The following is a 22,876-nucleotide window of genomic DNA, read 5'->3' on the forward strand; positions in this document are numbered from 1 at the left end:
GATGACAAACACGTGTGCGTGCCATCGTATGAAAAAAATCACGATAAATTGATTCACAACTGAGACAACAGTTTTTGATAAGCCATTTAGCTTTTTCGCGTTTGCTTTTCTTTGCATCTCGCAATTGGTCATATTACAAATCAAGTACTAGATATATGTTATATGTAATTATTAAAAAATATGAAAGATAATTTAATTCTATGTAACGTAACAAAGCAAAATAAGCTTTAAGTTGTGACAAAGAATTGTGAAAAACATGTACAAAACATTTTATATAACAAGTGTAATGATATAAAAATCACTTAGGATTGTTATTCAACAAACCAAACATTAACTGTAACTTGGTTATCCCTTTGTGTGACACGAGCAACGAGATTTCGCGGTGGTCTCGTAAACCACATAAAAGCAGTCCTCGTGACGAGAATAGGGATGATCACTAGCGAGCAACCACGCGAGGGTCGCAGAAGACGAAGAGCGAGCACGCGCGCATGCCGCTCCCCGGCTGCACGCGAGAGGGTAGTTGAAGTCCTGCCTTGACGAGTGACTGTTGGATGCTGACAAAAATAGCGGCGCGACAGCGTTATACACCTACGGATACAACGAACGTCGGCATCGACCAGACGAGAGGAAGAGTCTACATTCTTGGTCGACTTAAAGAATCGTTCCGCGCTCAGAGGAAGCTCTATTTCCGGTCCGAATCCAAATGCTTATTGACTACAACCGAAGATTTACGCGTCGCACACTCAAAAAGTTAGTAATAGTAAAGTAAAGTAAAGCTCAAATTTGTGAAACTGACAAAATCGAAACAATTACACCTCCGAATGGTCAATCGTCTGTTATTCATGGCGGAAAAAGAGATATGTAATGATTAGCGAAGGTAGATTTAATATTGTAACTGGGAAGGAAACAACAGCGCAGAAAACATCGTTAATGAGCATCGACGAGTGCAAAAGATATGCAGACAGTAATCTCGTCATACACCGCCGGTGTGCGTAATGAGTGAGCGCATACGGACTGCGTTAGCATATAATTAGCCAGTTCTTCGATAGAGCCGATTTCCTTGAGTACACGCTATTCCATCGACTTCGATCATCAATTCCGAGTCGCGCCCTGGTATATAAGTAATCGCGACCTGGAGAGATCGAACACTTCATCGATGTCACAAATACACTGTTATACCGTGTATTATTTAGTGTACCACACGTTAACATTTTATCTATTTCATACAATTTTTTAATTCTTAATTTATTATAAAATCTACTATATTGCATTATTCCTATATTTCCAGATTTGTCTTTGAAATCCTCAAAATTATGGATTCGATGAAGAACTTGCGTTCTCGATGATCTAACTTGCCTAAAGGAAACTTGATTCGCAAAGATTATTACAGAGATTGTGGATTAAATGTAATACAGTTGATTGAGAGAAACTGTCGCGCAAGAGCTTACCGGTGTATTTCAACCTCGAAATAGCAGCGTCGTCGGGCCGTCGACTCCTCTCGAGGTTCTCGCGTTCCGCGTCTAAGACGACACTTCGCCTCCTTTCTTTTCCTTTCTTTCTTTTCGATTTCTTCGTCGGAATCGCACTTCTCAAACAGAGCAGGAATCCGTCGTCACGAGTGGAACGAACGAAGAGGACGATCGGATGTGCGAAATTCGGTGAGAGATACTTGGAATGCTCGGGACCGCTCGCGTATCTCAAGCGGTTTTTTATTTTAACGATATAAATAAATAAATAGAAAAAAATAAATTAATAAATCGCCCGGACAGATACGTCAAGGTCCGCGAGTAGCTTACTGCGCGAGGCCTCTCGTTTCTTCCAGGACTTCCGAACGAATCAGCGCGCTCCGACCGACTGCATCGCGCTGCACCGACTCGCCCCGAGGAAAAGCTCAGCTCGCGAGCTTTCCTCCCTCGGGAGGAGCTTTACCCCACCAGACGTAGGCGGTCTTTTACTTTTAGAAATCGCTGTTTTCGTGTGTTCCTCCTAGTCACGTTGAGAAGAGTAACTGGTAATCCAAATGGATTAACATTAATCGGAATTAATCTTATTGTTTCATCTTATTCTTCTTGTTAGCTCATCTGTTTTCTTGAAAATCGTTATATCTTATCTTGACAAACAATTGACGCATTAAGATGATCATATAAAATATTAGACTTGTGGTAATAATCACTATTGCATGCTGCTGACAAAATTAATTAATTTGTTACAGAGAAATATCGGTCATCAGACGAAAAAGGTTTACTCTTGATCTTTGTTAGACCTAGACGCGTAATTTCACAAGAATAGCTTCTCTACAGACTGATACAATTCCGGTGATTCTTGAGAATAGCGTTCTCAGTTACTTGTCAGTTAATTCTTGCGTGAAAAACGCTGCGATGTCCGGTATCGCTTCTTCCGTTCTTTCTCTCTCTGTATATCCGGCGGAACCACGACGCATCATCCTTTTTTAGCTTGGTCCCTCGCTCTATTTCGGTTCAAGATACTTTTTATCCCTCTAAGTCAAGAAAAAGATCTCGTTAGTTGTTTCCTGGAGAATTGTTTTGCCACTAGATTCCATTTGTTGTAAATTAATCATTTTTTATCGGATTGTTGTTGCCTTCGCAGCAATATGATCTACGGATTCATGCGTCACTTTATTAATGTAAAACAACATGCAAATAATCAAGGAAGTTCCAAGGAACGATTGCGTCAATGTTGCACAGTATCAGTGTTTTATGCACCTTTATTTGCAATTTATAATATTTCATAATTTCAAGCACCTAAAATTCATACAATATTCCCATATACCCAACATACAGCGTGCGACCGTGAATAATTAAAAGCGAGATAGCGTTAAATTGCATTTTGAGAAAAGCGGAAGTGTTTAGATTCCTCCGAACCATTTTATCATCATTAATGCAGATTAATTTTTTTCGCTACTGTTGATCGCTACAATATATCTTGAATGTTCTTCTCAATCAGTTGTTTTAATCGCGTCTTTTAGACATAAGTCGAGATAAAAACGTGTTATTGCATTGGAAAAATTAGAAGAGATTTTTTGACGAGCGCGATGAGATTCGCGATTTGGACATTTGTGCAAAATTAAGTCGACAAGAATAACTTTTTTGCTGCAGTGGCGTAACTTATATACACGCGTGGTTATCGAAGAATGACAGTAAATTTGGTTTAATCATTCTTATAATTTAATCATTCTTTTCCAGACATATAAATTACAGCAAGTCTCCAAGAACCTTCATACCATTCGATCGATGTCATCTAATTGTAACAAATTCTTGGATAGTTCACGCAATAATTCAAAAGATCACATTCGTGATTTTCTCGCACATTTCTTCATTTTTATCGTTTCTGGATTTGGATTGGATCTTTTCCTCCAAAAGAATCGAAGTTACGCCACTGCCCGATCGAGAGGAGCAATGTTGCGATTAATATTATATTTTATCGCGATACCAACAGGTACCTGCGAAAAATAACTTTTATCCTGAATGCTTCCGCAAAAATCATTTTGTACTTGTCTCGAGATCCATAATAGTATGCGTAAGTTTATCGATTGTGACCTCGTACGCGATGACGTATTCCATTAAATCATTAGCATATGTGCATGTCGATGAAGTTTTCTTTGTTCTTGAAAATCGGTCCCCAGGAACCGTATTTATCATTTTTTCTTGGCGACTGCTGCTGCTGATATTGTTGAGGGCTTGGTGACATGTGGTCTCCTTTATCTTTCCTGCAATAGAAAAATATCTCAGTGCGTTGCTTTATTTTACTTAATTTTACTTAATTTTCTAATTAAATATTCTTGTATGCTACAGATTATGTACAAAAGTTAAAATTTTAGCACTTTTATTTAATAAGTACTAGTGTACGTTATTGTACGTACTTAATATCTTGAAAAGGTCCTTTGATCATGGATCCGTCAACGTTGGTGTACACCATTTTTGTATCGTTTATGAACTTTAGCCGATGAACAAGTTAGGAGTTTGATCCTTGATGAAGTAGATTAAAAGCAATCTGCACTGACGATGAGCAATGGCTCGGAGAAAGTTTTTTGATCTTACTGTTTGCTACTTTTGGTCGCCGCAGAGAGATCGCTTTTACTGCTGCAAAATGAGAAAGTCTCGTTTTTATTTCAATTTACTAAAAAGAATCATTTTCTGAGTTTCCGTAAAATATCTGCAAAAGTTACATACCCTATGGCACGTGATGCAAATGAACCAGGACTAGTAATTCAAGTCTATTTCCAGCGTTACCCCGACGACTTCCTTTGCGCGTCCGGAGATTTTTGGCTAGCCTAATTAAGTGGAACAATCGACAAACATAAAATAATAAAGTAAGAGTAGTAAATTTTCCATAAGTTGTAAGAAGTTATATTTTCTTTCCTGTTGTAAGAAATTATAATTTCTAGACTTTCTTGTTAAAAGACATAAGTCGATACTTGTTGATAGGTAAGCTGATACATTGATATTCCATCGAACGTGTTTGCGTAAGTTAATTAGAATATCCGATCTTTTCCGAAGTCTCGAAGAAACAAGGTATATACTATACACGTCATCTCGACAGTATAAACTACTTAATTAAATACGTAAAAATAAAAAAACGTGAAAAAGAAATAGGATTAGTTGACGATTTACATTTCCTGTTAGAATATCCATAGCTTCTTTACAAGACTTTCAAATCCTCGAGGCATCATTTTCCAAATTTCATTAAACCACACAATTATTTTAGCAAATCCGCATATCTTATTAAATAGACTTCAATATGTTTCATTAACACATTTATTTTCTCATCAACAGGATATAAAAACGAAAAATTAATAAAAGGAGCATGTTAAAGTAGGCAATAAATCTTTATTTTTTTATCCTTAAATTTCTTTTCTCTTCCTATAAAGAATCAAAGATAAAAAAGAAGCAAACATTATATACCCACATAACATTTTGCAAGTATTTTGCTAAGAATTTGCTCAGAAATGTTGCAAACAAAATGGCAACAAGGTGAGTCCTCATTTGTTTCAATATTGGTAGCAAAGAAACACGAAACAGCAACTTTACAGCACCTTTGGGGCAACAGTTGCGGTGAAAAATATATAATTATGACATTATGTCAACAAAAGTATGGCAAAAGTTAATTTCTGTCATTATTATAGCAACATGATGGCAATAATTGCCAGCAAATAGATTGCACTACTCTGCTTTAGCAAAAAATGTTATCTGGGTAAATATCAAGAAATATTCCATGCAATTCCGATCAACAGACACAAATGATCTTTGATATATATGTATGACACAATCGAAAAGTTGATCGACAAGCTGGATGAAACCAGTTTGTCACAGTTTCCGTTACTTACCTGACGCTGGGTAAGAATGTTGGGGAGTTGCCTTGACAATCTAAGACCTTGCACCTCATCGACACATAGATCTGGATAATCGCCGCGCAAACACTTGGGTGATCCCGTGATTGAAGCTCTGCACCGATTTAATGCTCGCTATTTCCTCGCTGATGGAACAGATCGAATTGGATCGACCGAGTTTCGCAGAATCTTGAAATTCGAAGGAACGACCGCAACACGAAACCTCCAGGAAGACTGCGGGTTCTCGCCGCTCCTGCCGCTCTTACATAGTCCCTGGCAAACCCCTTCCTCGCTCATTGACCACCATCGAGTGGGGACACCGCGGCTGCTGGATGGACATAACGATGGACATTGCGCTCACGTTCATCAGTTGATCTTCTTTCCGGTTGCACCAAGCACTGTGCAATTCACATTGAAGACGAAAAACAGGAGGTGCAAGAAACAAGGCGTAAATTTGGAAAGTTTTACAAAAAGATGTAAATTAATATTGCTGTCCGATTTTTGCTTCATTGCGTATTGAAGATACATATTGAAAAATAAAAAGTATGATTTTCAAGAACAATATGTACTTTGTTGCATCAATTTACTGGCGGACAATGTTCGCCGGGACTAGTCTTTCAGAATTGTAGAACATGCAACGTAACATCCATCACAAGAATAATGATATAATCTTATTTACATTATCGAAACGTTTAATACAACATTAATAATTTATAGAATCATTAATATAGGATTAATCATTAATAACATTGTATGATACTACAACAATCGAATTGGGTTGAATAGTGAGACAATAGAAGCTGTAAATGACTATTTTAAGCACCTCGAAAAAATCCACTTCTGCGACGGAATCAGGAACCTGGAGAAATGTGGGGGAAGTGCATTGAGCTTCGAGGGAATTCTGTTGAAAAATAAGATACGTTGTGAAACTAAAACTGTGGTCTTTAATATCAAACCACGTTACTCTTCAAACTACCCTCATAATAATCTTAGTTATTCTTTTTTCCCTTCTTCTCGTATAAGGTCCTGCAAAAGTAATTGCATAAGTGAAAGTAATCTATATATTTTATCCTCCCAATATCCTCCCAAAATGCATCAAACTGTAAAAAACATTGATTTTTTATACGTTTGTATTCTGTATCTTTGACACTATACGTAACACGCATGTATAAATGCTTCCAAGCAAGCGGATGTTTTCTAACGGAAGAGGAAACCGAGCGGCAGTGGAAACTGGCAAAAACCGGACATCGTGAAACTTTTCAGTGGTTACACGTGCAACCACCGCGCAATACACTTTTTATTTTTACGATGAAGCAGTCGTATTAACGCCGTGCCCACTGCGGAATAAATTATATATTCGCAGGGGAAAATACGAATCGACGTGTGTAGCTTGCAACTTAAGGTAAACTAGAATCTGATGCAACATCAATTCTTCGTGTCGTCAGGATATACATCGCATCGTAAAATTCCGTCCCATTGCCGTTCTACGTGTTGGACGTTGGAGGATCCAGCGGAAGAATACCATGCACCCACTAAATTTGAACGAGAGCGCGGTCGGTCGAAAAAATTTCTGGAAAACAATAAAAAATTGTTGGATGATACGTCGAAGCTGGAAACCGCTTTTACGGTTTTCCCCAAAATTTAAATTTTTCCGTTCTCTTTCAATCGCAGCTCATTTAAACTCAATTGGAATCGATAATTGAAAATTTTCTTACCTGTAGTACAATGTAATAATTTCCTTAATAAACTATCGATTAGTCTGTTGACAAAATAACTTGATTATTAGTTGCATTAAAATGGAATAGAATAGAGCATAACGTCGCGGAGAGAAGAGATAAGTGTGAGTGGATTAAATTCATGATAACCATTTTTATTCAATAATATTGATAAATATTTATCATGTTACAAGATATATTACAAATAGAGATCATATTAGAGCAGTAACCTTATTCACCAATACATTACTCATAACATAAAATATGTACAAGAAGAATCTAATACGTATCTAACTAGCCGAAACGCTACGACTCTTTGCAGGAGTTAAATTGATTAGGCTATTCGAATTTTCTGCTAATTCAGTGATGCTAACTCTACCACGTTGTCGCACAAATTTCGCAACAGCGTGGAGCTCGTCCTTCGAGATATAAATAAATTTCCCTCTGTCGTCGATCACCCCCGTCAAATTACCATTAGCTTGAAGCTCCTGAATCCGTTCTACTACACTGGCTGTTTTCAGCCCGAAATGTGCAGCTAGGTCCTCCAGAACCAGCACTTTATTCTGCTTTATGTACTTGAGGAACTCTTGCAACAGGTCTTCCTCGTATTCCTTGTTTTCCTCATCGTAACCTTCCTCCTCGATGCTGAAAGCCTCTTTCATCTTCAAATATTCTTCGTGCTCCCTCTGCTCCTTTTCCTCCCTGGCTCTCTTCTCGGCTTCTTCCGCTCGCAGCTCCTCTGCCCGTTCTTTCTCAGCCTGCTTGTCCCTCTCCTCCTGCAAAAGCTGCTCCCGTTTCTTGCGCTCTTCCCTGTCTCGTTCGGCTGCCTCTCTCTGTAACTTCTTCTCCGCTTTGGCTGCCAGCTTCGCCCGCTTCTTCGCTCCCATCTTGTGGTCTGGGATTTCTGTCTTGTCAGCCGCATCGTCGTCACCTCCGTCGACTTCCCTGTTGTTGTCTTCCTCACGCGGCTGGTGATTAACATTTCCCTGCATACGGTGTCTGGCATTTCTAACACCGGCTGCTCTCCTTACCGGGCGACCTTGTACATCTGGAACTTGTGCTTTCTCAGCACCTACGGATAAAAACAAATTACTGATTGATTGACATACATATACTTGCTTCTGACATAAAGCTTTTTAACATTTATGATATTAAAGATCGAGAAATTCCGAAAATCAGTGAGATAAATCCTTGCGTTCAATTATCCCTTTAAATTAACAATAAACGTCATTCAACTGTCAAGCAGCTGTTTTGGATAGGTTAAGTAGCGTGGTCACGAGTTACGATCTACTGTATCGTCTTGGAAAGAAACTATTAGCAAACAGCAGCGTACCCAGTTTACGTTGCAAGAAAACAGAGCATAAGATGATTAATAAAAGAAGCGCTGACGCGATGAACATCAACAAAGTAACATCCATTTTCAGTAAATCTGATGTGTTACACTCTTGCAGCGAGTGCAGACTTGCCGCTTGGCAAGAGGTAACGTGGCAACCAATCGCCTTGCCTTACGTACTGTTACGTGCGGAAAAACGGGCGACGATTGGTTACCACGTGGCCACGTGGGCCACTATCAGCTAGAAAATTATATTCATAATTTGATTTGCGAAAAACATTTGGTTACCGATGATCGATCATGTCGATGCTTCGCGGTTATCATCGAGCTCACTGGGCCCGTTATCCACAAAACTTGCTGTGAATAATATTTCGTAGGTGTCGCCCCTAAGCACGTGCATGTTTTAAAACGGTGTTTTCGAACCGGTAACGTATGAGCAGTTCTTTACAAGGAAAGAAAGGGGCACGTGCGAAACCATGAGCGAACACATGAATATATATACCTTCCACGAGAGTTTCGAGGAAAGACTAGAGGAGTACATTGAGATATTGACGACGGAGGGGAAAGTGATACCCGCCTCGCAGATCCACGAGGAATGGTCGTGCGACGTGGAGCTCGTCATAGAACCGGTTGGCTGGCAGGCATTCTGGAACATACCGCGTTCCACGTGCGAAAATTATCACATTCGTTATCCGACGGTAGTCCTGGTGGAGGTACTGGGGACGGATTATCCCACGCTGTGCGCCAGTGTGAAGATCACAGCCGTTCAGGATGATATACAGCTGCCAGAGAAGCACGAAGTGCCACTGATCGAACTGTATCCCACTATCAAACAGAAGAATACCTCCCTCGACATATTAGGTACGGAGTTCATTCTCTTGCTGAAGAAAGCGAGCCTTTATTGCAGAAATATAATATCTCACTCTTCGAGATGTTCACCATCTAATTTTTCTGATACCTTTCTCCATCTATCAGACAGTGAAATTTTTTCTTGAGAAAAGAAAGAGAATGAGGGCTCAGTTTCTTCAGGAGAGCACTGACATAATTTGCATACTTGATAACAGGCACTGCACACTGCGTGGATCGACTGCGGCTCTTCTATAACCACTTGTGGATGCCATGGGATGAGGATGACGACGACGACATTGATTGGGTGGACCAGCATCTGAGATCAAGGCTCAGATTGTACTACGACATGCAAGGAGTCATCAATAAAGAAACGTGTGATATAATCAAGTCGTTACTCAGCGAAGGGAGAGAGATACGAAACAAGATTACGATATTAGAGTGCGCATTACCTGACGACGATGACGCCCCGCAGGAAGAGTTGGCAAAGGAAACGTGTGCGCTCATGCAGCTTCATCTACGGCTTCAGCAGATCAAAGCAGAGATAGACGTGCTGGAGAACCCACAAATGAGAGACCTTCTTTGGAAAAACCGATCCCTGGAAAAGAAGAAGAAACGGAGTAATAATACAGACAAGGACAAGAGCTACTACCTTGTGTGGGAGGGTGGTACAGTTAAACAATTGCAGGAAGTTTCCAACAAGATTCACACAATGTTGCCTGAGGATATGTCCATTAAGTATGCTTCGACTCCCTCAAATAATTTTAAGAGAATTCGGCAATCATACTTTCTACATCGTAACGTGTATTTCAGAATTTGTGGATACTTGGAGGATGTTCTCGACATAAGCGAGGTGGGTGATACTATTTTGCTAGGTGAAGGGAAACACCCTATCAAGCATTCCAGTGGACTGGGAGAGAAGGGCACGATCATAGGAATCCATGATACGGAGAAAGTTATTCTTTCTCCGAGGGAATCAGATGTTTCATCATCTTTGCTGAATTTTCACGGCACCGAGGTACTACCTGATTACATATCCCAATAATAATAAATTTTATACAATTTTCGTAACTTAATTTTAACTGTAGCATTTTGTGCGCGGTAACAGATCCTGCTGAAAAATATCTGCATTGATTTGGAAGAACTTCAGGCGGGCATAATCATCAGGAAAGACTGTACTGCGGTCATGACTAATTGCAGAATATGTGTCTCGAGTACTAATCCAAGTAGCGTTAAGTGGGGTGTAATTGCTATGCCGGGTGCAAAATTGGTATTTAACAAGACAGTTTTTCAAGGATTAGGAACCGCAGTCGTCACTTATGCAACCAGTGAAGTGATCCTGAACGAGTGCCGCTTTGAGAAATGTTACGAGGGAGTACGGGTAAAATCACGCATACATGTCTTTCACAGTCTTTAGCAGATGCGCATTGTTCCTTCGAGATATTTATGAGTATAAATCTTTTTTTCAGCTCACCGATAATGTTCGCTTTACCGCGACCGAGTGTTCCTTTAATAAAATCGAGTCCTGTGCTGTAGTAATGGAATCTGAAACCGTAAATCGTTCGGGGACGAAAATAGGAAGTGAGGAGATATTCGGCGAGATATCGGAAATCTCGTTCAACGAATGTAAATTTGACAAAGAAAAAAGTTTCATGTTAAAACCAAAAAGCGCCTCTGCTTTGATGACTTTGAATAAGACGGAATCGTGATGCGACCGCGTTACTCGTCATAATAAATTCTTGTAAATTGTACATCACCTCGAAAATGCAAATTTTTCTATGTAGAAAATGGACTTTATAAATTTTTAAATTTTTCTATGAAAATACACATCGTTACACGCAAATGTTTCACGTTTTCTCAATAAATATAGTTTATTCCTTTTTATTCTTGCACGTTTCTTTCATCTTTCCTTCATCTCATGATAACGTATCGATACCTCGGTAAAAACAGGTGTTCGGTGACTGTCGTTTCTCACACCAGGTGTCGTCATCATTATTACATTTCGAATCGGCGCTGATGATGAATTTATCAGTGCGCGGCGCGTTGAATTGTGTAGGCTGGTGTATTAAATTCAGGTTATGACAATTCAAAGATTAAAAAGTGTGATCAAGACAGTATCAACTTATCACGTCTCCCGAAAACCTCGCATAACATCCGAGTTAACGTATCCGCTAAGTTTTCCGCGCAGTCTCGCGGAAATTCAAGTGTTCTATAACCTCATTGCCAAACTGTCGAACTCGTTGCTCCGCCGTCTCGTCAATAAACGTAAGTAACTTTCACTCGCTCATCGAGAGCAAAAGTAACTAAATCGTGAGACGCTTCGATGTACGCGAAATTCATCCGAACCACGAAGTTGCCGGTCGCGAACATAACCTAGATACATAACGTAGCTTGTCCATAAGGCTCGCTCGCACCGCTCGTAGCACGTGTGTCGCGTGTACGTGAGAGGTATGTGTACATGTATGTGTGTGTTGATATGCACGTGGGCGAATCACGCGAATTATAATTTATCGCGCGCGCCGTTATCATCGCGCTATTTTCCTAACCCTGGCCCCGAATCGCACGCACAAACGGTGTCACAAGTGTTCACGTCTTCTCCTTCCCTTTCTCGTCGCTACCACCCGCTGCTGTCACTGGCCATGCGGTCACACGCGTCGACACGCGCGTTCGCACGTGTGAAAGGAAACGTCATCACTCTCTCGCGGATTCATCCCCATCGATCCGAGCCTTCGGCGATGTGATTAATCGCGGTTTTCCGTCGTCGAGCGAGATAAAACCGCGCGGCCGTCACGCTTTGGTATTGAAGCGCAATGATTAATCGCGGGGTGCAGGAGCGCGGGGCGAGGATGGCGATCTGTCGTTGGCAGTGCGCTAAGCGCGCCGCGTAGCCGTGATGCGCGAGCGCGATGCATATTCATGATGCAAAGGTATTCCGCAAGCGGATCTAACAAAAATGACGAATCTCGTATTCTGCAGATCCTTACGGACGCGCGATTTCCGCGTTCGAGCGTCGCATTTATCGCCACATTTTGCGTTACAAGCGTCTACCACGTATTTATGGCCATTACTATAATTTATTTCCTTTCATCTCCTCTCCAGTCTTTTTTTAGTTAAACGTTGTAAGAGGCGAAAAATAATTAGGAGACTGCCTTAGATTTGAACTCGAACTCTCCGGGATGGATCCCTGGTTCACACGCCTAGGTCTTAGGCTGTACGGCCAATACTTCTACTGTTGTGATCAACTTGTTTTCATTCCGATCCTCTATACGACCTGTCAGTCTCGACTATCTTTCCAGATCTTACAGCTCGGCCAGCCTGACATTACATTCGTCCCCGAATGTCTCCAAATCGTCGGTTCACTCCACTTGAGTCCCTCCCAACCTCCATTTTTGGTTCACTCTTCTGAGTCCCTCCCAACATCCATTTTTGGTTCACTCTTCTGAGTCCCTCCCAACATCCATGTTGGTTCACTCCTCTGAGTCCTTCCCAATCTCCATGTTGGTTCACTCCTCTGAGTCCATCCCGACCTCCATGTTCAGGCTTCACTACCGGCCAGCTGCTGCTCAATTCCCTCCTCTCCGAGGGGTAGCGGATGAATCTCAACCGTCTTCGAGGGGTAACGGATTTTATCTCATTTCTGAATTGTAAGAGGCGAAAAATAACTAGGAAACTGCCTTAGATTTGAACTCGAACTCTCCGGGATGGATCCCTGGTTCACACGCCTAGGTCTTAGGCTGTACGGCCAATACTTCTACTGTTGTGATCAACTTGTTTTCATTCCGATCCTCTATACGACCTGTCAGTCTCGACTATCTTTCCAGATCTTACAGCTCGGCCAGCCTGACATTACATTCGTCCCCGAATGTCTCCAAATCGTCGGTTCACTCCACTTGAGTCCCTCCCAACCTCCATTTTTGGTTCACTCTTCTGAGTCCCTCCCAACATCCATTTTTGGTTCACTCTTCTGAGTCCCTCCCAACCTCCATGTTGGTTCACTCCTCTGAGTCCTTCCCAATCTCCATGTTGGTTCACTCCTCTGAGTCCATCCCGACCTCCATGTTCAGGCTTCACTACCGGCCAGCTGCTGCTCAATTCCCTCCTCTCCGAGGGGTAGCGGATGAATCTCAACCGTCTTCGAGGGGTAACGGATTTTATCTCATTTCTGAATTGTAAGAGGCGAAAAATAACTAGGAAACTGCCTTAGATTTGAACTCGAACTCTCCGGGATGGATCCCTGGTTCACACGCCTAGGTCTTAGGCTGTACGGCCAATACTTCTACTGTTGTGATCAACTTGTTTTCATTCCGATCCTCTATACGACCTGTCAGTCTCGACTATCTTTCCAGATCTTACAGCTCGGCCAGCCTGACATTACATTCGTCCCCGAATGTCTCCAAATCGTCGGTTCACTCCACTTGAGTCCCTCCCAACCTCCATTTTTGGTTCACTCTTCTGAGTCCCTCCCAACATCCATTTTTGGTTCACTCTTCTGAGTCCCTCCCAACCTCCATGTTGGTTCACTCCTCTGAGTCCTTCCCAATCTCCATGTTGGTTCACTCCTCTGAGTCCATCCCGACCTCCATGTTCAGGCTTCACTACCGGCCAGCTGCTGCTCAATTCCCTCCTCTCCGAGGGGTAGCGGATGAATCTCAACCGTCTTCGAGGGGTAACGGATTTTATCTCATTTCTGAATTGTAAGAGGCGAAAAATAACTAGGAAACTGCCTTAGATTTGAACTCGAACTCTCCGGGATGGATCCCTGGTTCACACGCCTAGGTCTTAGGCTGTACGGCCAATACTTCTACTGTTGTGATCAACTTGTTTTCATTCCGATCCTCTATACGACCTGTCAGTCTCGACTATCTTTCCAGATCTTACAGCTCGGCCAGCCTGACATTACATTCGTCCCCGAATGTCTCCAAATCGTCGGTTCACTCCACTTGAGTCCCTCCCAACCTCCATTTTTGGTTCACTCTTCTGAGTCCCTCCCAACATCCATTTTTGGTTCACTCTTCTGAGTCCCTCCCAACCTCCATGTTGGTTCACTCCTCTGAGTCCTTCCCAATCTCCATGTTGGTTCACTCCTCTGAGTCCTTCCCAATCTCCATGTTGGTTCACTCTTCTGAGTCCCTCCCAACATCCATTTTTGGTTCACTCTTCTGAGTCCCTCCCAACATCCATGTTGGTTCACTCCTCTGAGTCCTTCCCAATCTCCATGTTGGTTCACTCCTCTGAGTCCATCCCGACCTCCATGTTCAGGCTTCACTACCGGCCAGCTGCTGCTCAATTCCCTCCTCTCCGAGGGGTAGCGGATGAATCTCAACCGTCTTCGAGGGGTAACGGATTTTATCCCACTTCTGAATTGTAAGAGGCGAAAAATAACTAGGAGACTGCCTTAGATTTGAACTCGAACTCTCCGGGATGGATCCCTGGTTCACACGCCTAGGGCTTAGGCTGTACGGCCAATACTCCTACTGTTGTGATCAACTTGTTTTCATTCCGATCCTCTATACGACCTGTCAGTCTCGACTATCTTTCCAGATCTTACAGCTCGGCCAGCCTGACATTACATTCGTCCCCGAATGTCTCCAAATCGTCGGTTCACTCCACTTGAGTCCCTCCCAACCTCCATTTTTGGTTCACTCTTCTGAGTCCCTCCCAACATCCATTTTTGGTTCACTCTTCTGAGTCCCTCCCAACATCCATGTTGGTTCACTCCTCTGAGTCCTTCCCAATCTCCATGTTGGTTCACTCCTCTGAGTCCATCCCGACCTCCATGTTCAGGCTTCACTACCGGCCAGCTGCTGCTCAATTCCCTCCTCTCCGAGGGGTAGCGGATGAATCTCAACCGTCTTCGAGGGTAACGGATTTTATCCCACTTCTGAATTGTAAGAGGCGAAAAATAACTAGGAGACTGCCTTAGATTTGAACTCGAACTCTCCGGGATGGATCCCTGGTTCACACGCCTAGGGCTTAGGCTGTACGGCCAATACTCCTACTGTTGTGATCAACTTGTTTTCATTCCGATCCTCTATACGACCTGTCAGTCTCGACTATCTTTCCAGATCTTACAGCTCGGCCAGCCTGACATTACATTCGTCCCCGAATGTCTCCAAATCGTCGGTTCACTCCACTTGAGTCCCTCCCAACCTCCATTTTTGGTTCACTCTTCTGAGTCCCTCCCAACATCCATTTTTGGTTCACTCTTCTGAGTCCCTCCCAACCTCCATGTTGGTTCACTCCTCTGAGTCCTTCCCAATCTCCATGTTGGTTCACTCCTCTGAGTCCTTCCCAATCTCCATGTTGGTTCACTCTTCTGAGTCCCTCCCAACATCCATTTTTGGTTCACTCTTCTGAGTCCCTCCCAACATCCATGTTGGTTCACTCCTCTGAGTCCTTCCCAATCTCCATGTTGGTTCACTCCTCTGAGTCCATCCCGACCTCCATGTTCAGGCTTCACTACCGGCCAGCTGCTTCTCAATTCCCTCCTCTCCGAGGGGTAGCGGATGAATCTCAACCGTCTTCGAGGGGTAGCGGATTTTATCCCACTTCTGAATTGTAAGAGGCGAAAAATAACTAGGAGACTGCCTTAGATTTGAACTCGAACTCTCCGGGATGGATCCCTGGTTCACACGCCTAGGGCTTAGGCTGTACGGCCAATACTCCTACTGTTGTGATCAACTTGTTTTCATTCCGATCCTCTATACGACCTGTCAGTCTCGACTATCTTTCCAGATCTTACAACGTTAAACGAGGACTAATTAATTTTACAAAAGCTGGAAAAAAGTACGTGTTACTGACAGTATCTGAATTTTTCGTTCCTTTGCAGTGACCTGCGGTTGCGTACCTGTACCGTTACACCACGGATCACGAATTGCCAGTGACTGTCGCGTTGACGCGATTAGTAAGGGCGAGTGGACGCGCACGACATCGTCACTGACAGACACGTCTCTCAACATGGTGGAGACGACCACATCACAAGCCGCCGACGGACAGACGCAGTTCGGTAACGCGCGTTACCTCGAGCCGTCAGACTGCATTTTCGTCTTTAAGAACACGTTGTCGGATTACGAAGAGCCGCCGTCCGACGAGGAGGTGAGTACATTATTTTAATCTTATCGCGATCGCTTTTTATATACAGCGCTTCTACCAGCTATTTAATGTGCTATTTTGAAATCATAAGAACGAGATTTACATACTCCAAATATTTGTAAAATATCGTAATTTTACATAAATTTACACTTTATGTAAATGAAGTTACTTTTGCTAAAGAAAAAAAAATATGTCACTTATGCTTCTGTTTTGAAGTGAAATTAATATAATTTATTCTGGCGGCATTTATACGTGAAAATAAGCAAATTTTCCACATGAAAATGCGCGAAATCCCAAACGTGCCGAAACAACTCGTTTTGGTTTGTTAATGAATTAATAAGGAATATCATATTAATTTGTTTCGCTCGCGAACAAGTCTATATGGCCAATTATTGATTATTATACTATTATAACACCGGTATTCAATGTTTTATTTCACATGTAGCTACTTTTGATTACTTCTGTGTTATGTCATAAGAAAATCTATGTTTTGTTTATTCTTCTTGCTTCTTATTCAGGAGAGATTACGCGCTGACATGATTGTAGAAAGGCATCGAAGCACACTCTTTTATAATAATATGCTATAGTAGCACAATAAAAACTGGTTCTCTAGATAAGTCTAATTTGTTACGTCGACGTATAATTTTACATGAAACGTTCACTTCAATGCGAGGTTGGTAAACTTCTAATCAGCAAACTCGTACATGTTAATTAAATTTTGATCACACAGTGCGCCACGATTATATGACATATGTAATGCAAATTGGTACGCTGTACATGACGGAAAAATTCACGATAGGTGCGAAGACACGTGATGTAACATACTTAGTAAATAATAGCTCATGTGTGTGATGTGTGTTAGCAATTGTCGTGGGACTGGCCTTCGACTGGCTTTGAGTCCATGCCGGTCTCTGTTACAAAACGAGGAACAATAAAAGTACGGGGGACAATTTTAAAGCACGACTTTACGGTCGATCACATGGCGGGCGAATTAAATTATTCCGCTCCACATTTTTCTTTCGGTCGCAAGGGAGTCGCATGTCCCCTTTTCTCTCTGTTCCTTCGGGTTTTTTTAATGCAGTAAAGTCTGATATCGCGCGACGCAAACGCTTTAATACCCGATTGTTCCCTTCCCTTTATCATCTCGGGGACCTTTAATGAAATATGTTATATAAAACCTGTGTCATAATCATTCGCCTCTGAAATACGGTTCTGGTATGGGGCGCAAAATTACGAATGAGTTATCATCGCGTAAATAGACATCTCTATCGGAACGTAAATAATTAAATTACGTAATACAGTAAAAGTTGCATGAAACAGAATTTCCCATTCATTCCCGAGTAAAACGGAATGCCGTGATATTTATATCATAAAACGCAAATAAAATGTTGCGCTGTAAATTTTTTACATAAATATTTAACACGAACATATCGTCATGCAAGTCGTTAAAGATACGATCAGTAAAATAATATGCGCTTGCAATTTTCAATTTTTTCTCACCTCGACTGTGTTTAACAATGAGATCGTATTAATCTAGTTACACTGCCGATTATGAGCCGTTTATGTTCGTAATGCATACGCTTTGTCGGATCACGATCGCACGATGTAGCTAGTTTTGATGCTCGTAATGTCGCGTGTTTGCGCGTGTCGCTCCTTTTGCGAGCTTTGTTGTGCCGTCAACGGTCAACGGATGCTTGATAACGTCCAGATAAAACGTTTCCACAAAACGCACACGGTGTGCGTCGCGTTACTTCTGAAAATATCTTGCTCGACTTGCTCGAGTTGAACAAAAAATAGCCATCCGAGATAGCGGTCGGTTCTCGTGCACATGAGAAGCAAGCGCAAGTCGATAAGAATAGTCTCGACTGTTGTGCGAGCAGTTGAAAACTCAAGTGCAGGAGAAACGTATAAAGAGAATCGGTCGTAGCAACGTGCGGTCGATTCATTTTATTCCTGGATTCCTGTATATATCACAATTGCGAACTTGAATAGCAAACGTTTCAACGTTACGTCAATTTTAGAGGATAAAACGTAATTGACATCGCAACATGGGAGACATAATCTAATTAATACGTATACGCGGATAATTAAAGGGACACGTGAATAGAGAGACAGGATAATTATAAAATCGCTGCGGGACGAGGTGGAATTACGGCGGCGGGGTTCAAGGAGCGAAACAGTGAAACGGAAAATGAAAGGCGAGAGGAGAAAACGATCAATCATTCGAGAGGACCAGAACCGTCCGCCTCGCGGCTGCAAATAACACCTCGCGCGTTTGTATCCGCGTGTACGTGTGCGCTGGTCAAAAGCATCGGCGGGACGCATTACTGTGCTCGCTTCCGCCAAATTCGAGACGTCCTGTTCCTCTTTTCTGGTCACGGATTCGGACGAGGACCGGTCGAGAATCTGTCTTCCTAATGGCACGCGCGCGTTCTAAAACTGTTACTCCTTAGCGTTCCACATTTGCGCTCGATTTCTCGAATCGTTGGGATTGCTTGAACTCCCATCGTTATACTCGCAGGTGCCAGATACGTTATAGATGAGAAGCAAAGAGTTTCTCATTCTCGTTATTGTCTTTTTCGCTTATACAGGGTGTCCCGGGTTTTAACCGACAAACTGCGGGAGCATATTCTACTAGTGGAAATAAGAAAAAGTTCTTATATCGAGTTTGCTTAGAAATGCTTTATTACAAAGTTATAAACCAATATTCAAAAGAAATATGAGATAAGTAACATCGGATTTTTTCACAAAAATAAAAATTATCTACGCAATGATTTAGTGACGCATTTCAAAATGTTGTCCTTGCACATCGATACAAGCTAGACATCGACGTAGTACAGAATTTGTTACGGTACGACATTCCTGAAAATTTTGTTGCATCTCAGTAACTGAATTAGTAATTCGTTGCTTTAAATCTATCTGGTACTCTCCTGTTAGGAAATCTACGTTGATACTCTCGTACGGCAGCTCGTGCATTTCCGTCACAGAATCCGTACACGAAACGAATATCGGTGTATTCCTCATTTGAAAACACTTTTGGCATTCTGATAGTAATTGCTAGTTGACACGACGATTGAAATCTAACAGCTACTGTTGTGAAAGTAACAATCATACTGAATCGTTTCAACATAGTGAACATGAATACATGTGAATACACGTAACATAAACATCTACACTATGTTCCGTTGTTACTTATCTCATATTTCTTTTGAATATTGGTTTATAACTTTGTAATAAAGCATTTCTAAGCAAACTCGATATAAGAATTTTTTCTTATTTCCACTAGTAGAATATGCTCCCGCAGTTTGTCGGTTAAAACCCGGGACACCCTTTATATCTCGATGTTATATCTCGAGAAAGGTTGCGCGAAAATGCGATGAATGTCGCTGCTGCCGTCGCTTTCTGATCTATGCCACGCCAGCCACCAGCGGCGATATTTCTGCCGTCAAACAACGTATGGAGATTTTCCAAACGGACTGATTGAAATGGGACGTCGTGGCGCTGCCAAGACTCATAGTGGTGTGTCCCGGTGTATAGCGGAGAACAAGAGTGGGATAAAGAGAAGACGATGGAGGAGAGGCGCTCATTTGGTTTACGAGCTCGGCGAATCGTTTATTCCTCGAGACGGCGCATCATTAATGCCGCGAATATCAAAGCGCTGCGTTATATCACCTGTTCAACGCACCAGAGGAGCGGCCATCGTAGCTAAATATATATTCCCGTTTTTGTCCCAGTCATCGTCGGACGCCGACGACACGTGTCCCGTTCAAATTTTGATAAGCGACAAACGCGGTCAGATGAATCCTATCTGTCAGCTGCATCGAAAGTTTAAAATTATCGACCGCGAGCACGACGTCACGTTTCGACGATAAAATAACCGAAGCCACAACGCGTGTCGCGGATTCGCCGAACGCTTTTGTCAGGCCTCGCAGCAATTAAAATGCGTGATCCGCTCGTTTATCGGCAGCTAATTGAGTTTAATGTTTCAGCATTTTTTGTACTCTGTTGTCATCATCATCATCAGTTAGTGATTAGGGGTTATTGATTTTTAATGGATTTCTTTATTCATAGATATCTGAGAGAATCTTTTTGCTATTTTATAATGTTGGAAAGCTCTCTTGATCTTTGAGGAATTTTAAAACATTTTATAATCTTGTGAGATAGAATTTAAGATAATTCCCTGAAGAATAGCTAAAATCTAAGAGCTTGATGCGCATAGACAGCTGGGCTATTATGTGGAGGGAATAGTTGTTTTAGCGGTATCGTTTATTGTTTTTTTGCATTCAATCAGCACGGCGATAGGTGCCGCATGATTTAGTTTGCTTTTAAAATGAAATTAACTGCCCTCGCGATGCCGGGAATCGTTTGGCTGTGCGAAATATCACACCTCGAGTCGCATTGGCGCTCAACTATCGGGTCGTAAATCACGGTATGTTTCTGCGTGCCCCTGATAATCCACAGCGAAATAAATGCCCGTCGGCGTTACATGAAATCCAGCATCGAACATGTAAACATTCGCGTTATTCATACGCCAATAAAAATTATTTTTTGTGAGCAAAATATCCGCCGAGGAAAAAGCGGTTCTATCAATGCGCAGACAACACTCGCGCTCGCCATCGCGCGTAATAGTGAAGATGATTAACTGAATCGAATGACGAAAGACGAGAATGATTAACGCCAGGCATTTACGATGCATAAATTCATCATTGCTACGACATTTACGGGAAATTTTTCGAACATTCCCACGCGATGTGGGGCGAAATAGGCGAACTGTAGATCAATAAAAGCGTCGTTGCCGCCGGTGAAGACACAGGGATCTAGGCAGCTCCAGCTTTGGTTTATTTTGGGGTTTAGGCCCGTGAATGCACGACGCCTCGTTTCTGTGAGTGCACGCACGCACGCATGCATGCTGCTCTCGAGGTTGAGCGCGTATAAACGCGAGAGAAATAGATTGTTTAGCGGCCAATAAAGCGCGGTAAAGACCGCGCGTTTCGCCTCGTTATGACAACGTTGCAGGACAACGATAAACAATGCAATTTTAGTACGGTACGTGCCGGAACGGGATACGCACGCACCTGTCGCGGTGCGTGCGATCACCCGTACAGCAGATTTGAAGGTTCGATCGGATCGCCAGCGCGCGTTTAATTTGCTCGCTTCGCCTCTTTTTCCCTCATAATAATCGAAAAGCAATCGTTTGCTGCCGCGATCGAGCTCGATAAACTGTAGGCACAACGTACATGTAGGTTCCATTCGTCCGTGCTATTTCGCGGGACCAAATTTCGCACACCCTCTATTTCCGAGTCCACTTTGTTGCGCGACAACGCGTACAGGGACCGTACCAGTGGTGTCCTCGTCGAACGGCGTTTACACAGGGGTGCGACGAGATTTGAAACACTGCGCGAGGCTGCAATTGCGTTAAAAAGAGGAAAACAAGAGTGCAAACTGAAAATTGGCCAAGCGCGACGGGCAATATCGCCGGGCTTCCGATCGCTTTGTTAAGCCTTCATAGCCCGCCCCCGTCCCGAAAGGTCTATTGATCTTACGCGCCTTTTTTCCTCTCTCTCGCAGGTTTGCTAATGGCACAAAGAGCGTTTTGTCGTGCGATCGCCGTGTCGTAACGACGCTTTCTCATCGTCCGGCAGGATTGCCGCGCTTACGGCGGTACGAAAAAAAAATACCGCAAGGACCGAAAGGGTCAACGACAAATCCATTTGGATTATATCGAGTCGTGCATCGGCCGTGCAATTAGGTGCAATTTATAACTACTTTCCCCGCTCATGAATAATACTCGCTAAATTATTCATAAGTCACACTTCGCGTGCCGGATAAAGCGTCGCAAATTCTAAAATGGGCTACCAGCCCGTTGGGGAAATGGCGTAATACCTTTCGCGAAATTAAAGGTTAATTAATCCTGCCGGGAACGACGGAAATCGCGACGGATTCTGCATCGTAACAATGATGGATCGCGTTTTACATTAAAACATCAACCGCATAATGCTAGAGTGCGTCACTAAAAAAAGCACAGATGGGAACACGTGAAACCTGGCAGTCTTTATCGTCGCGAGTGCGTCCTTTTACTTGAAGTAGGGCACACTCGCATTTTAATAGATCTCCCGGTGGTTCCCTCTTTACCTATCGCGAGATTCCGATCAGGAGATGCGGCTGTCGAGGGGGAGGAAAGGGAGGAACGATCGATGATAATAGTTAAAGCTGAGCGATGACCACAATATCCGTCCACAAATCGCGTTCAACGACTGTGTCCAGATAAGTATCTCTATCTGGCGGATAAGAGAGCCCTTAACGTCGAGCAAGGTCATGTTCGCGTGCCAATCTCTGGATTTCCTTAGGTGGTATACGTATACCGCCGTGCTCGAATAGCTTAGAGTCTATCTTAAGCCGCAGAAATCTTAAGCTCCTTGCGAATCCGTAGTTGGCTTCCGGAAGCTTCCTACGATGCAGGTAGCGAGTCGTTGACGAAGATTTCGCCCTTAGTCATGCTGCAAATCAAAAACACCGCGACTGAGAATAATATCTAAAATGATC

General features: G+C 42.7%; 3 protein-coding genes across 4 annotated transcripts in view; 2 read left to right on the forward strand and 1 right to left on the reverse strand.

Annotated features, from left to right (window-relative positions):
* Positions 1–7,196: 7,196 nt before the first annotated feature.
* LOC105275637 (DDRGK domain-containing protein 1) lies at positions 7,197–8,972 on the reverse strand. 2 transcript variants are annotated; one of them, XM_026971970.1, is made up of 2 exons: positions 8,898–8,972; positions 7,197–8,134 (listed from the first exon to the last, which is right to left on the reverse strand). In XM_026971970.1, the coding sequence occupies exon 2, from the start codon at positions 8,052–8,054 to the stop codon at positions 7,353–7,355; it is 702 nt and encodes a 233-aa protein (XP_026827771.1). In that variant the 5' UTR covers positions 8,055–8,134; positions 8,898–8,972; the 3' UTR covers positions 7,197–7,352. The 2 variants fall into 2 exon arrangements, with proteins under 2 accessions (XP_026827771.1, XP_011330911.1); XM_011332609.3 differs by lacking the exon at positions 8,898–8,972 and adding an exon at positions 8,396–8,553.
* LOC113562447 (protein nessun dorma-like) lies at positions 8,666–11,125 on the forward strand. Its single transcript, XM_026971969.1, has 5 exons — positions 8,666–9,256; positions 9,460–9,979; positions 10,055–10,259; positions 10,350–10,622; positions 10,711–11,125. The coding sequence occupies exons 1-5, from the start codon at positions 8,872–8,874 to the stop codon at positions 10,948–10,950; spliced, it is 1,623 nt and encodes a 540-aa protein (XP_026827770.1). The 5' UTR covers positions 8,666–8,871; the 3' UTR covers positions 10,951–11,125.
* A 52-nt stretch (positions 11,126–11,177) lies between these two features.
* Positions 11,178–22,876, forward strand: part of LOC105275639 (RNA pseudouridylate synthase domain-containing protein 2) — a 113,044-nt gene continuing 101,345 nt past the window's right edge. The window contains exons 1-2 of the mRNA XM_026971967.1: positions 11,178–11,506; positions 16,071–16,336. Coding sequence (XP_026827768.1) covers positions 11,320–11,506; positions 16,071–16,336 — 453 coding nt within the window. The 5' untranslated portion in view covers positions 11,178–11,319. The remainder of the gene's footprint in view (positions 11,507–16,070; positions 16,337–22,876) is intronic.

Source organism: Ooceraea biroi, chromosome 8, assembly GCF_003672135.1.
Source record: "Ooceraea biroi isolate clonal line C1 chromosome 8, Obir_v5.4, whole genome shotgun sequence".
In the NCBI taxonomy this organism is placed as follows: domain Eukaryota; kingdom Metazoa; phylum Arthropoda; class Insecta; order Hymenoptera; family Formicidae; genus Ooceraea; species Ooceraea biroi.

What these genes read in the sequence shown, in the direction of transcription:
- LOC105275637 (XM_011332609.3), bottom strand. Translation starts at nt 8,480, where the DNA reads ATGGATGTTACTTTGTTGATGTTCATCGCGTCAGCGCTTCTTTTATTA. An exon ending in TTTCTTGCAACGTAAACTGG is followed by an intron (nt 8,135 to 8,395) that starts GTACGCTGCTGT and finishes TTTTATCCGTAG; the next exon opens with GTGCTGAGAAAGCACAAGTT.
- LOC113562447 (XM_026971969.1), top strand. Translation starts at nt 8,872, where the DNA reads ATGAGCGAACACATGAATATATATACCTTCCACGAGAGTTTCGAGGAA. An exon ending in TGAATTTTCACGGCACCGAG is followed by an intron (nt 10,260 to 10,349) that starts GTACTACCTGAT and finishes GCGCGGTAACAG; the next exon opens with ATCCTGCTGAAAAATATCTG. An exon ending in AATGTTACGAGGGAGTACGG is followed by an intron (nt 10,623 to 10,710) that starts GTAAAATCACGC and finishes TCTTTTTTTCAG; the next exon opens with CTCACCGATAATGTTCGCTT.